At 41.4% G+C, this 16,259-nt stretch overlaps 1 protein-coding gene across 1 annotated transcript in view; it reads left to right on the top strand.

Moving 5' to 3' along the window:
- The window catches only part of CLNK (cytokine-dependent hematopoietic cell linker), a 96,795-nt gene that overhangs the window by 50,884 nt on the left and 29,652 nt on the right, over positions 1-16,259 (top strand). Inside the window, exons 6-9 of the mRNA XM_008573224.1 lie at positions 3,792-3,817; positions 4,053-4,072; positions 5,101-5,211; positions 13,269-13,296. Coding sequence (XP_008571446.1) covers positions 3,792-3,817; positions 4,053-4,072; positions 5,101-5,211; positions 13,269-13,296 — 185 coding nt within the window. The remainder of the gene's footprint in view (positions 1-3,791; positions 3,818-4,052; positions 4,073-5,100; positions 5,212-13,268; positions 13,297-16,259) is intronic.

Raw genomic sequence — 16,259 nt, 5'->3', positions numbered from 1 at the left:
ACCTTGAAGAGCCACTGCTTGGGACCTCTCGCTTGGCAGACAGGAAACTTTCCACAGCATTTGAGAATATTCATGTATTTCATCAAGAAGGTAAATTTTCATTTTTCCTCTAATTGTCCATCACAAAACAATAGTGGTAACTACAGGTGTGCATTAAGGTAAATAAGGACTGTGCCTTGAAGTGCATTAACTCTCTTATTCCACACATGAGTTCCCATGAAGTTTAAGTAATCATGCCCCACTTTTCAATATGACACATAGTGCATGATCTCACATGTGGAATTTAAAATAGTCAAACTCATAGAAGCAGTAAGTGGAATGGTGGTTGCCAGGGGCTAGGAGTGGGGGGAATGAGATGGTGAACGTTAAAGGATATGTTTTAGTTATGCAAGATAAATAGGTTCTGGAGAATTAAAACACAGCATAGTGCCTTTAGCTAACAATACAGTACTGCATACTTAAAATTTGCTAAGAAGGTAGATTTCATGTTAAGTGTTCTTCAAAAAGAAAAATGTGTGTGTGTGTGTGTGTGTGTGTGTGTGTGTGTGTGCGCGCGCGTGTGAAGTAAGCCAGGCTCAGAAAGACAAATACTGCATAGTCTCGTTCATAAGTGGAATCTCAAAAGGTGTCCACATGGAAGAAGAGAGTGGGATAGTGGTGAGCAGAGGCTGGGGAGGGGCGAGGAAAGGGGGACGAGGAGAAGAGGCTCACTGGTGCAAAGTCACAGGGAGACAGGAGGAACAGCTTCTGGTGCTCCAGGGTGACTACTGCAAGTAAAACTGTATTGTGTATTTCAAGATGGCTAGAAAAGAGAATCTTGAACGTCATCTCCACACATAAATGATATGTTTAGGTGATGGCTATGCTACCTACCCTGAGTAGATCATTATACAATATATGCACATATTGAAACAATGCTCTGCACCCATAAGCATGCACAATTTAAATAATAATAATATTAATTTAAAAATTAAAACAATGATAATAATAATAAAGAGGGCAGGAGGAAACTTAGGGAGGTGATGGATTTGTGTATGGCCCCAATGGTGGTGATGGTTTCACAGGTGTATACTTATCCCCAAATTCATCAAGATGTATACACTAAACAGGTAAAGATCTATATTTGTCAATCACACCTGAATAAAGTGGTTTAAAAAACCTCACCACAGTTAAGACAATGTTCTTATCACCGTGTTCAAGATCCTTTGTGATCTGGGCACTCTCTCACCTCCACCATCACCTCTCTGGCCCTACGTCCCCTCGTGCTCATCCTGCCTCAGGACCTTTGCACTTGTCATTCCTTCCTTCAGGAATCCTCTTCCCCAGGTATCCACACAACATGCTCCCTTCCTTTCCCCAGGCCTCTGATCTCATCACCTAACCAGAGATGCCTCCTCAAACCCGTCTAAAACTTAGTAGCCCCACTCCCATCTCTCACTCTTCTTTCCCCACTATTCCCCTTACCTGCTGCATTTTCTCTATAGCACTTGTCATCACCTGTGATTGTCTATTTATTTTCTATCTCCTGCCACTGGAATGTAAGTTACATGGGTAAAGCAACTTTATTTTTTGGTATTATATTCCCCAACACCTACATCAATAAATATATTAAAAATGAATCCATGCCTGACACATACTCTGTGCTCAATTGTAAGTCAATGAATAAAAGAAAGATAGATGTTTTTTTACAAACTCACAGTCACTAAAGCAAACCAGATAGATATCTCTGAAACAATAAATGGAATGTTCCTGTTGAATTACAGGAACTCAGCATCTTCACTGAATTTTTTCCCCAGTGAATTGAATTGATTCCCAATAGACATAGTGGGAGCTATGAAAGAAGACCTCCTGGAAAGCTGACATCTATTTTCTCTGGGAAATTCATCAACAGCAGCAGCAGGATAATCCACCAGGGAAATCTGAAGGCCAATAAACAATAAAATGAGGGGAAATTAATTCTATGTTTTCTAATTTGGTACCTTCAGCAGCATCATGTAGCCTCAGCATTTTGGTAAATCATCTAAATAGCCAGAAATCTAACATTAACTACATTGCCATTGTTGTTGAATTATGTCCTGGGTCATATCTCATGATTTTATAATGCCAGGAATGCTTATTATTTCTGTTTGCAGTCAGAATGGATGCATATAAAGAAGTCTATGCTACCCATTTAAAAATGAAAACAAACTGGGAGAATGGTAATTTTATTCAGTGAAGCAATTATTTTAGACCTGGAAAAGCTGTTGAAATCATCCAGCCCAGGTTGTATTGTGTTTTATTGTGTGGCTTGGGGCCCCCTGGACTTTTCATCAAGAAATCTTAAAAGGACATCCAATGAGAAGCAGATGGAAGCAAAGCCCCCCCCCCCGCCATGACATGGGGTGTTGAGCCAGACACCGGTCCCCCAGCCCCCATGTTCCTCGAGGTGTCCAAGGGCAGGCCAGGGAGCTCTTCAACACATAGTTAAAAAACGCTGATTTAGTCCAATCTCTCTGTTCCACAAATGAGGAGACAATGCTCAGTGTGTAGCCATCCTGCCAGTTTTCACTTGAAGTTTGAATCTCCTTCAATAACAGACATGTTCTCTCATTAACTTTTCCCACCACCCTATAAAATAACATTTATTACACCACACCCATTTCTACAGAAAAGTGAACATTGCTTCCTCAAGGAGGCTTTTTCTGACACCCTGGACTAAGTCTCCCACATATTCCTTTAATACCATACCCTTCTCTACATGAAAATCTCATCAAATTTTTCTTAATGATTTCAATGCATGTATACCCCTTAGGTATAAACCCTATGTCAACAGAGACAGTCTCCGTCATCTTCACCATCACATCCCCAGAGCCTAGAACTTGGCTTATAAACAGACCATCCTGGAACGAAGCAGAGTCCTTTGTGGGGAAGGATCGTGTGTGTTTGTCTTTTTACCCCCCCTCTGCCTGGTAGTATACTTAGCTCAGAGTAGCAGCTCAGTAATTACCTTTGAATTGAACTGAATCGTGGAAATAAAACTGCGTAGAACTCAGAAAACATCTGTTCCAGTACCTACTCGGACTTTTTATAGGGTTATTTGGTCTTGAAAAATCGTTCTATGTAGTTTGTCCTTAGTTTTGTCACCCACGATGTAAAAGCGTTGGGGAAGTTGTCAAAAACCTTTTACCTGGAAAAATCTGTGATGCTATTTCCTCTGCTGGGAGATATCTCATAAAGGTACTAGGCGGGAACTTGGATTAATAATAATATATATTATAATATTTATGTAATTTATATATCATAAATTCTTTTTTTTTTTTTTTGACCAGTAAGGGGATCACAACCCTCGGCACGGTGTGGTCTGCACCACGCTCAGCCAGTGAGCGCACCTGCCATCCCTATATAGGATCCGAACCCACGGCCTTGGCGCTCCCAGCGCTGCACTCTCCCAAGTGAGCCACGGGGCCGGACCTTATAAATCATAAATTCTAAACAGGAATGAGTGGTTACTATAGGACCTTAGGAATCACACCTCATGCAAAGAAATCTTTGCTAGCTGGGTGACTGCAGGTGAGGTATATAACTTTGCATGCCTCAGTATCTTCATTAACAGAACAGGGGTGAAGATGTAATAAGACCACATAACTAAAGAGTTAGCATGATGCTGAGCACCTAACAAAATCTCAACAAATGTGAGCTGACGTTATCATCAATATTATTAAAAATAGGAATGGTTTCCATTTCAGCATATGTAGAAATGGTGCTTAATGACATTTTCCATAAATTCACTGGTGTTCCCTCTTATGTTTTAGGAGAAAAATTCATCCAGGGGAACAAGGTAAGAGACGCCATTAAAATGCACCTGTTACTCACTCTTCCCTGTAGAAGCACAGACATGGGGACAATGTAAAGGCTTAAATATCATTTGAAAAATATGTCCTAGAAGTCTGGTCAGCATTTGTAATTTCTATTTGTAAACCAAAAAAAAAAAAGAAAGAAAGAAAAAAATTGTTGAGCATTGGCCCTGCTCAAAGAACAATAAACTTAATTTCTGATTCTCTTTTTTCTTGCAGATTCCTTTACCACCTCCTCGGTAAGACATTTAAAACATTATTTTGTTTTGTTATATACTTTGATGATTTGTGCCAGCACTTGAAAAAAAGAAACACACATATTTGACATTGAAAAACAAATATGAGTTAATAAGATTAAACGAGGCTTCATTCAACCATTTAATCATTCATTCCACTGTAGTTATCCATTCAATACAGCTTCACTCATCATTTCTTGGTGAATGTATTTCTTCCCTATTCCTTTTTTTTTTTTTTTTTTCCCCCTCACCCTGTGTTTAGGACAGAAACCTGCCAGATGGGTAAATATCTGTCATACCCAGGTTCATCTGGGACTGGGATATGTACTCAAAAGACTTATAATATACAAATATATATTTATGTAAGTGCATATATGTACACAATACATATATAGACACAAATATTCTATTTATGCACATATGTGGAGGGAAAAATAGCAGACTTGACTGCCGAGGCTCTGAGCTGGGCACTTCTGTGAGTTCAGTAGGCTGTGGGTCCTGCCATAGCAGTAGTTACACTCTCTGAAGATCATCCTTCACTTCTCTCTCTTCCCCCCCGGAGGGAAGCATCTCGAGCCAACGACTGTCCTTTTCCTCTCTGCGTCACACTTTGTGGGTGAGGGAGTCAGCAGGTGAATAACGTGGGCCACTGAGGCACTCCTTGACTTCCAAACACTTTCACATTTCTTTGGGGAGTTTTAACAACTCAGGTCTTCCAGTCTGGATGAGTACAAGGCTGTTACCAAATCTTCCCCAGGCCTCCTAAAACAGGAAGCGTATTGAAACGCATATGACATTCTGCAAAAACAGCTCCAGACTGAAGAGCAAGCTGCAGGGAGATAGATTCAGGCTCAAAAGCATAAATATTCTCACATTTGAAGCTGTCTGCAATGAATTGGGCTGCTCTGTAATGTGGTGAGCACCCCAAAACTGAAGAAGCGTCCACTCCAAAGCTGGGGATGCTGAGGCCAGGGTCTGAGGAGCCTCCTGCATGCGGCTCATCTCAGGCCCCACTGTGACTCTTCACACAGGCTTCCTGTCACCCTCCTGAAGAAGTACCAGCCCTTGCCCCCCGAGCCGGAGAGCAGCAGGCCACCTTTCCCTCAGAGACACACCTTTCCCGAAGCCCAGAGAGGGCCCAGGTGAGAGATCTGTGATGGCTGTGAGTGAAATGACTGGGAAGTGGTGGGACGGGGTGGGTGACAAGGGAAGCCAGATAAGTCACCTCTCTGAACAGGCCCCCTGGTGGGGCCAATTATACCTGCAGGGGAAAGAGTCTTAGAAACCTGTGGTTTGGGCTGCCCCCGGTGGCGCACTGCTACAGTGCGCTGCTTGGGAAGCGCGGTGGCGCTCCCGCCGAGGGTTCGGATCCCACATACAGACCGGTTCCCGCTCACTGGCTGAGCGAGGCACCGGAGCAACACCAAGGGTTGCGATCCCGTTGCCGGTCCCGGTCCGGTACAGGGGCGACACTGAGGGTTGTGATCCATTGCCGGACACGGAAAAAGACAAAAAAAAAAAAAAAAGAAACCTGTGGTTTGATTCTTTACAGAAAATACAGCTTCTTTGTAATAAACTGAGTTATTGAAAGAATTGCTCACTTGAGGCCTGAAGTAGTTACTAAAGAAAATGTTAAATGCCATAAAAGAGAATCAGGACATTATATAAAAAATGAAAAAGGGTTCAGATTTTTCTAGGATCAATATCATCCTCAGCTTCCCATCACCCAGGCTGAAGAAATATAGCCATGCTTCAGAACCCTTTTGTCAAAAACATTATTGCTTTGCTGACAAATAAATATTTAACAGGCAACCCTCTGGTATTGGGCTGATGACGAATCCCCACTCCTTAACGTGTGGGACATTTGGAAGCCAGCTGTAAACACAAAATGTGACTAACTCGAATGAGCATTTGTTTTTACCCCAAGAAAGATTGAATCTCCAAAATCACCTTATTTTGGAAGTCAGAGCAGAGATTAGCATTTCCTTCTTATTCAGAATGAATGGTGCTTTCCTGATGCAAGCTGGAGCCAGCAGGTCGGGGTGCAGGCATTATTTAGTCAGGAAGCATTTCTCATGGATACGAAAATTCAGGAAACCAGGCTCATTTTGAGGTTCTACGGGAAACCCATTCATCACGGCTCTGATGGTGGACATCAAATGGCCTAAAATGCCATTTCTCCCTCTACACTGTCTGGTGAATGTCTTCATCTTTCCATCCTTTACAGCCTCACACACAAATGTACATCTTCTGAGAAGCACGCTCTCCCTCCTCTCTGCCAGGGAATGTCCTCCCTGGTCTGTCCCCCTCTCGACCAGCACACGCCTTGGGAAGGAACGTTGGGGTTGGAAGGTTCTCAAGTCTGGATTCAAACTGAAATTTAGACTCTACTTCTTGTGAACTGGCAGATTTCGGGCAGGCTTCTCGACTGGGGGTGACTTTGCCCCCTCCCTCCGAGGGGACAGTTAGCAATGCCTGGAGCCATTTCTCGTTGTGACAGCTCAGGTGAGGGATGCTCCTGGCACCTAGAGAGTAGAGGCCAGGGATGCCGAAAGCATCCTACACGGCACAGGAGAGCCCCACCACAAAGATTAAGGAGGCTCAAAGGTTAATAGTGTGGAGGCTGAGAAACTCTGCCTTAGAATTCCCAGCAAAATTCTGGCCTTTTCTGAGCCCAAAGTTTTTCTCAGCAGTAAAGTAAGGATAATATCAGTACCTACCACCTCCCTCATGGGCTAATGTGCGAATTAAACAAGATGATTCCCATAAAGTGCGTGACAGTGCCAAGCCGGCACATGTTCATAACCAACACTTACTACACTCTTTTTACCGTGGTGCCTTTGTCACCCTGTATAATATACTGAGATGCAAATCTGGCTCTTTCACCCCAAAAGGAGAAACTAGCTCATTTCAGCATCTTTGTTTCCTGGCCAGTGCCTGACATGTCGTAGATGCTCAATAAATATGTATTTCCTTCTGCAGCTTCCAAAGAACCTCAGCAGCCTAGGAGTCACCAGATTTGTGCTGTTTTGATTTCCATTTTCAAAGAGTGAGGGACTGGGAGGCGACACAATAATAATAATAGACCATCAGACCCATGAAGTGGTGTCATCAGAACTGGGAATATGAAATGCCCCGTCCCTAAAGTCCCGATCGAATGGCCTATCTTGTTAAGACCCGGTCAAACTGCAGAGAAGTAAGGAAGTAGAAAATAGGACCAATAACATATCAGAGGAGATGACGTTGTTAAATGCAGAGTAAAGATTTGTATCTTCTTTCTGTTTCTTCATGCTGGAAACTACAAAATCCTGGGACGCAACAGAACTGGGTTTGGATCTCAGTTGAGCCACGTATGGCTGTACAGTTTCAGGAAACTCTTGAACAGTTCTGAGTCCTGATTTCCTGAGTTAGAAAAAGAAGGCAACACTCCCCGTGTGATAGAATTGTAATGAGGAGGTATGCCATTTCTATAAGGTGCCTAGGATAATGACGTCTGTCACAGCACAAGAAAGACGGACAGAAGGAAGGCAGGAAGGGAAGGAAGGGGGAGGAAGGAAGAAGAAAGAAAAGGCAAGCATTTACCAGGCACCTCCTGTCTGTAGCCAGCAGAATTAGACACCTAACCCCGTTTTTTCTTGAAATAAAAGCTATCTATTCCAGTGCAGTGTTTCTCATCCTGACTTTACATGAAAATAACTAGAAAGCCTTTTAAAGAGTAATATCCCCAGTGTCTGTTTTAATTGCTCCAAAGTGGGACCTGGCATCAGTATTTTTAAAGCTCTCCCAGGTGAACTGAATGTGCAGCCGGGCTGAGAACACGGAGAGAACCAGGTTCTGGGAGCACATCTGCTATGAACACTTCAAAGGCCCCTGAAGTTTGCCCAAGTTTCCAGTGTCTAACACAGTGTTCCCTGGACCGCCAGATACGGCCCTGATCACACCAACCTGTTGTGTCACCATCTGCTGCCATCTTAGTGGTGTTAATGTCTTTAGAAGTTGGCATTTTGTATCTCTGGGTTTCTGTAGTTACAGCTAATGTTAATCATTTTAGATGTGATGAGAATTATGCTGGATCTCTTCACTGCAAACATCTCCAGGGTGTAATTACATTGTATCATGTTGAATCTTTCCAGCAGCCCCATAACCTATGGTTTTCTAAGGCTCAGAAGGGCACAGTACCCACCCTGGTGGGTACACATGGTGCTCAGTTAATATGATTTCCCTACCCATTGGGGACCAGATGTCTCTAAGGTTCAGAGAAGTTAGGTCACTCAGTCAAAGTCACAGGATTAGTATATGACTGTCGAGGGGGCAAAAACATGCCAAGCCCTGTAGGAGACGCTGGGAATACCACCACAAATAAGAGAGTATTGCTTTAGGAAGAGAGCCGTGCTTCCAAATTCACTCTTGGTGCATCCTGCATGGATAGTCAGATTCCTCATGAGGCTATTGCTCTGAAAACAGAAGGAACATTGGAGAACTGAGCTTCCGTGGGCACCCCTGCAGAAGAGTGCCCACTGCCTTTCTGCCAGGGGCTAGTAAGGCTTGTGAGGTGAACGGCCCTCCCTGACGTGGAGGCTGTGATCTTCATCTGGCAATCAGCTCCATCAACTGCAGGCAGCGGCAGCTGCAGCCCTTGGCAGTGGCTGTGCTCACCCTGGATGGCGGCTGTGGTTCCAGTTGCTGTGTTTCAGCCACATTTGTCTCTGCCAGCTCCACCATTCTTCTTTTTAAAGCTAAGTCTTGGCTTCACAAAACAATCGCCGAATCGAAGCAAATCGAAGAAAAATGTCATGTAGATCATTCATTGACTCAAAACTAGAAGACAACTTTGAAGTCTGGGGAATGTCATTTGGACATTCTCAACCATTTATGTAGCATTGTTATGATTTTTACAGTATTCATGTCTTTAATATGTTTTTGCTCAGCTCATTTTTTTTTTTTTACTTAAATAAATTTACTGAAAAGAAAGACATACATTACCATAAATAACTTCAATACAGACAATTTCAGACCAAAACTTTAAGCCTGGGGAATTTTCTCTCTGATACAAGGAAAAAATAAGAAAATGTTAGAGTGGTGTTTAAGATACACTAACCACCACATTCAGACTCTCTCCTTAACGTAATCTGAAAGAGAATTAAAAAGGAACTAACTTTCCAGCTACGTATGTATTGCAATTTTAATACCACAGACCATACACCAGATAAAATCATCCTGAGTAACAATAGGAGTAGTCAACATTTTCTGAGTTCTGACTACAAATCAGGCTCAGTTTGGAGTCTTTTTGTGAGTTTGGCACATTCTGTTCTACAACAGTGCTGTGAGGAAAGCGATATTATTATCCACAATTTACTGATGAGAATGTGGAAATACAAAGTATGCATTGCACATAATATGCCCACTAAGCTTCAGTAAACTCAATGGCCCGAGATGCAAGATTCAGCCAAAATATAATTTAAGAAAAGCATCTGATATCTAAAAAAACAAACAAAAAAAAAAAACACCCATTTGTCTAACTAAGGCTTAACTATGGCTTTCCCTTTTCAACCAGCCATGCTGGCATCACAATCAATTCAAGCAATCTTAGTGACAAAAAAATATATACTCTGATGATTTGGGAAGTAAAAAAATATAGGTACTGAGAAAGGTACGGTGGTCCTTAAAAAGAGGCAAGGTATAATACAAATTCACATTTATAGATTTTAAAGTGTGAATTTTATCATTATTATAGTTTTGCAAGATGTTGCTATTGGGGGAAATTGGGTAGAGGGTACATGGGAACTCTCTGTGCTATTTCTTACAACTGCATGGGAATCTCTAATTATCCCAGAATAAAAAGTTTAATTTATTTATTTATTTATTTTTTACTTTTTTAATTTATTTTTATTTTTATTTTGTCAATATACAATGTAGTTAGTTATTGTGTCCCATCCCCCCCCCTTCCCTCCCTCCTCCCTCTCCCCCTCCCACCCAGATGTGTCCCCTCCATTTTCTCGTTGTAAGAGCTTCAAAAAAAAAAAAAGTAGAGGTTGTTAAATCTTCCTCTCAATCACTTGGAAATGTAAATAATTCTCTAGTTAAGAGGAAGTTTTTTCCTAAATGACTATACTACCCAAAGTTATCTACAAATTTAATGCAATCCCCATCAAAATTCCTATGACATTTCTCACAGAAATGGAAAGAACTATACAGTTATTTATCTGGAATAACAAAAGACCATGAATAGCCAAAGCAACGCTGAGCAAAAAAAATAAAGCTGGAGGTATTACTCTACCTGACTTTAAACTATACTACAAAGCCATAGTAACCAAAACAGCATGGTACTGGTATAAAAACAGAGACACTGATCAATGGAATAGAATAGAGCACCCAGAAATCAACCCACGTACTTACTGCCATTTGATCTTCGACAAAGGCATCAAGTCTATTCACTGGGGTCGGGACTCCCTCTTCAGCAAAGGGTGCTGGGATAACTGGTTATCCATTTGCAGGAGATTGAAACTAGACCCATATCTCTCACCTTGTACTAAAATCAACTCAAAATGGATTAAGGATTTAAATATACACCCCGAAACAATAAAACTTATTAAAGAAAATATAGGAGAAACCCTTCAGCAAATAGGGCTGGGCACAGACTTCATGAATATGACCCCAAAAGCACGGGCAACCAAAGGAAAAATAAACAAATGGGACTATATCAAACTAAAAAGCTTTTGCACAGCAAAAGAAACAATTAACAGAGCTAAAAGACAACCAACAGAGTGGGAGAAAATATTTGCAAAATACACATCTGACAAAAAGTTTAATTTAAAAAGATGTGTGAGCATCAAAGTGTTCTGCAGATGTAAAATGTTATTTCATTCCAAATACCTTTCTTTTATCTTTGTTTCATTTAGAAATTTCAACAGTCCTCTTTATTACTGTCTGGATTTATCCATTTTACAGGTGGAAAAACTATGCTTCAGAGAAAAAAATTTAACTTATTAAAGGGGACAGAGCCCGTAGACAACAAAGCAAGAATTCAAACCCAATTCATTTAAAACTAAGACAAAAACAAAGGGATGCCCAAGAAGGCCTATATTGATGATAAAGGGTAATATCCTTAAATTTATACCAAGTGCAGAAAAAAGGTTTTTCTACACAATTAATGGCCATGTTTTATTGGCCATCTCCAGCAGACAGATGTGGTCAAACTTACAAGTTCAAAGATGTCCTTGAAGAGGCAATGTGGTACTGTAGGGGGGACTTGAACATAAGGAGAACAGAGTTCCTGAACCTTCTCTGCACAGAAAGGACTTCTTACAATCACCTGGGTTTTCACTTAAAATTGAATTTATTAAGATTACAAATTCCAAAACCTAGCTTTCTTGAAGCCTCGAACTTCAATCTATAAAGCATATTGCTTGATTCATAAATCAAGTGATTTTTATCTAAACAAAAAGATAATCACTCTACCTGTTCTGCAACAGATGTTTTACTAACTCGAGTTAGATAGGTTAAGAATAGGCTTATTTGGGGGCCGGCCCCGTGGCACACTCGGGAGAGTGCAGCACTGGGAGCGCAGCGACGCTCCCGCCGCGGGTTCGAAATGGCCAGTGCGCTCACTGGCTGAGCGCGGTGCAAGTGACACCAAGCCAAGGGTTGCAATTCCCTTACCAGTCACGAAAAAGACAAAAAAACAAAAAAAAAGAATAGGCTTATTTTTCAAACTCAGTTACAACTCCTTAAACATTTGAAATACTTTTATACATTTAACATATTAGATTTTAAAATACTTCTAATGCTGACAGGCAGGTTTAAATCCTAGCCAGTAAAACTTTCTTGAACAATTTTTGTAAATCTAATGAATGTATAAATATAGAAACATTCAAGTTCTCTTAAACAGTTTAAACTCTTTACAAATGAAGTCGAACATGTCTTGACTCTGGTAACTTAAAGCCACAAGTCTCAAATTAATTGTACATTTATATGGAAGCCACACAGCTAATCTTGCAGTATCTCCTGTACACCAGAGTCTCTTAAACTTTAAACACACTGAGATTAGCCTCAATTTAACCTTCAAATAATTAATACTCTGGGTGTTTGTTCTACTTCATTCCCTCTAATTATATCTCATTGTCGTCTCACTTGCCCAGCTAAAAGGGGAAGAGGAGGTATAAATGTATTATCTCGGATGGACTGTAAAAGGTTAAAAACTGTGGAACCCTGGTTCAGTTGCCTATTGCATGGAGATCAGAGACCAGGATACATTGTCTGAGTGGCATAAGCTTCTGGGATCATCCTGCCTGATCCAGACAGACCCTTAAAACTCTAGATCAACAGCCTTCAACTGAGGTTCGTGTTGCAGTCTTAATCTCTGGCATTCTTCAGTTCCAGTCTTTTCTTCAACAAACTTGAGTAGATGAAATGTGCACCCTCACCCCACTTCCTCCAGAGTTTCCTTATCTGACTTTGATGACGTTCTAACAGTGGTGCCCACTGAGTGCTCAGCATTTTCATTTTTATCTCTAGCAATTCTCACCATAACCCTCCAAGATGAATACTTCTTGTTGCCGTTTTGCAGATGAGAAAAAATGAGGTTTAGAGGAGTTAATTGACTTGTCAATATAATGAAAGGCTTAGCATTTATTCTGAGACCTGTCCACATCCACATTATCATATTTCATGTTGAATTCTTTCCCCACTATTCAGTTTCAAGGTTTGGTTTGGTTTGGTTTTCCTGTCTCAGATCTTCTTTTATTATCAGCATCCTTTCTTTTACACACACTTTCCTAGGATCCCATTGTACCTGCCAGCTTCATATTTAAATCTCTTTACATTTTCTCATGGCAAGAAATAAGAGCTTTAAAAACAAGTTAATAATAAGTCTGACTGTGCTAATGAAACTTGACATGGAAAGTGAAATGTCCAGGAGGAATGACGATGTCATTTAAATTCTCCTAAAATGAGAGGCAAGTTTATTAATGTCCCTTCTATCACCACCTTTCATACTCATTCGTAACTTCTTTTCTTCAGAAAATTATGAGAAAAATAACCTGGCTTTAGTTTTATGCAACAGTGATAAATATCTCACTGGACTACTGGCTGTTAATCTGGCAATGAAAATGTAACCAAAGGTTTGCAAGGGCTCAGAATGATTTTATCTTGGTCGTTAGGAACTATATTGTATGTAACATTGTGTTTCTTTTTCTTGCAGACAGATGAGCTTAAAGGAATTAAGTGAGGTAAGTAGCAATTTTGTCCTGAGAAACAAGGAAGGGGATGTTTGTGCATTGTCTATGATGGGCAAGATTCTATTTGCTTCAGATACTTTATCACACTTAATTCTCACAATAGAACGCTCAGAATGCATTATTATCCTTATTTTAAAGGTGAGAAAACTAAAAACAACTTAAGATCCAGATTTTAAGCCAAGATCTTACCTTCCACCACCTCCATTCAGTGTTCACTGGTGCAGTGAAGACCGTGTTAGTCCCACATGAAAGTCACAAAGCCTCCACTGACAGCTTCCAATGTCCAGCATTTCAGGAATAAAATGTTGGAAATTGTTTTCTACAATTGACATTGAGTCTGTTCTTCACAGGAAAGACAGGAGTGCAGAGTAGAAGGGATACAAGATTCAGAGTCACACAGACCCGGGTTTGAATCCTGTTCACCACCTACTAGTTTTATGAACTTCGGCAGGTGCCCCCACTGCCTCGCTTTCTGTCCCCTCAGCCATAAAATAGGGATGGGTACAATTCTTTGCAAAGTTTTTGTGATAAAGTCAAAGCAAGTCAAAGTAAATGCACAGTCAGCCAAGTGACTGGCAGAAATTCAACAAATGGCATGAAAGGCACATGAGATGAAGCTATCGCAGAACTTCTCAGGGTGTTCACTTCCCGAAAAGGGAAGATTCCTCAAGAAGATGGTGGGTGAACTGGCGACCGACAAAAAGTCTCTGTCCAACACCACCAATGGCCTCACCTCACGCACAATAGATTCCAAGGGATTCAATTCTTGTCTTCGTATTTGACCTATGCTCTTACATCCAGACCACAGAGGTTGGTTTCTTTTCTTTCTTTCTTTTTTATTTGTTGGCTTTATGAGACTGCTAAAATCAAAAGTGGCATTTCTAGCTTGCCACTCAAACAAGACATTTATTACCTCTAATCCCTCTAATCCACAAGACAATCATGTCAAGAAGGATAACAGACATAACTTCTGGAAGAACGGAACAGCTCTGGTTCCGCAGACGACTTCACCAGGCTCACGCTCTTCTGGGAGTTCTTGGACCTCCTGAAAGCCACCAGGAAGGAGCAGGGTGGGGGTGATGCTCAGCTGCTGGGGGAATCTACACATCTAAGGTGCCAGAACCCAGGACTCCACCCCTTTCTTCCTGTGGGTGGGGCTTTTGTGTCTCAAGTAGTAGTTGGCTGCCACTCAAGTGGACATCAAGTCCATGACTCACTGGCCAGTCTGAGGGGACAACATGCCTTCCAATCACTCACAAGAAAGAATAAAATGGGGGGGGCAGCTTTAGACAGCAGGGAGTGTGCAGGACGGTTAGTTCTCTTTGCAACATTCGTTGGCATTCTGCTAGGAGTCAATATCATCTAAAGAACAACAAGGTCTAGTGGGAAAACATATCTGCGCTCCTTGTCTTTTCCCCATTGTTTGCCTGGCTGAGATTCAAGGCTGTTTCTTCATTACAAAAGCCCAAAGGGCAAATGCCATGCTTGTGTGTGTGTTAAGTGCTTGAATTTTATATTGTGGACTAGAATCTGCTCCAGCAGAAGTGATGTGCTACCTGCTCTAACTCAAATTCACATGGCACTTCATAGTTTCAAAAGAAAGTAGAGACTCACGGTCTCATCTCCTCCTCACAAAGTCCTAAGAGCAAAATAAAGACTCAAAAAGGTGGGAAACTTGTCAAAGTTCCCATAGCTGGCTGAAGATAGGGCCAGTCTCCTATACCCCGAAGTCCAGGTCTACTCCCCACAGCCGTGATGCTATGCCTTAAAAATACAGAGACACCTCTGAGCTAAAATAATAAGGAGGGAGGGAGGGAGGGAGGGGGAGGGAGAGAGGGAAGGGGGAGGGAGGGAGGAGGAAAGGGAGGGACCGAGGGAGATGATAAAGGAGGCATTACTATTTAACTTGAATATGTTTCTTTTCTAACAATAAAAAAGTTAAGGTAGAAAAACTAGAGAGAGTTCACCGCACTTTTCTAATTGCATTTGATTTTAAATTCAGAGCCCTCAAGCCAAAAATTGACGGGGTCTCAATGAAATAAAACAAGTGCTCTTCCAGAGGCTTCTCTGCAGTATTTACAGCTCTGCCTCCCGCTCCTTTGACAAGCCTGAGAACTGCTGCTGCCTCCGATTGAGCACTTTGAACTGCCAGGTTCAAAGTCCTGAGGAAGACTCAGTGGGGAGACTTTCAAACCACGCATTAGAATGGATTCATTACCCTTTCTACTTAGCCTATAGATTTGCTTTGATTTGCTATTCATAATGAAACATACGTCCTCTTTCCAGAAACCTGGGGGATGCAAGGTCTTTGAAACAAAAGGCCTTGTCTATGGGCTAGCTTCAGACAAGACATACGATGCCTCTCCAAGCAATTGTTGCTAAAGGTTTCTCACCTTTGAAGCAAATGGGAGTCAGGAGAGCTAGGCTCAGGGTCAGCTTCACCACAAGATAATGTGGGAACCAGGTAATGGCATCACCTCTCTGGACCTCATCTGTAAATCAATGGTTTGCAACATTTCATGGACTTCAGACACCTTTGATAATTTGATGAAAAATATAATAAACCCTCCTAACCCCAGGAAAGAATACCTGTATTTGTAGAGAACAAAAAGACATTTAGCTTTCTCTTTCATAAGATTCATGGGGCCATTCAATGACCTCCTCCACCCCCAGGTTAAAGTTTTTATCTAGATGATACCTGAGGTCTTCCCCAGCTGATACAGTGTATGAGACGGACTTCATAAAATTATTTGCAGTTAAATAGGCACTTCAGCAAACACTGTAAGGCTTTTTGCTTCTTCGAGGGACTCTACCCTTGAGTGGGACCCAAGGATGCAAGTCTAATAAGCATGTAGTTTCTCATAATGAAGAATGAAATGTTTGAGAAGATAAATGACTGTGTTTAAAAAGAATAATGTGAATATTTTTATGTTCACTTTATAAAATAAAAATTT

Source organism: Galeopterus variegatus, unplaced genomic scaffold (genome assembly GCF_000696425.1).
Source record: "Galeopterus variegatus unplaced genomic scaffold, G_variegatus-3.0.2 Scaffold51, whole genome shotgun sequence".
Taxonomy (NCBI): Eukaryota; Metazoa; Chordata; class Mammalia; order Dermoptera; family Cynocephalidae; genus Galeopterus; species Galeopterus variegatus.
Note: the sequence above shows the minus strand (reverse complement) of the source record. Positions and strands in the feature narration are given on the sequence as shown.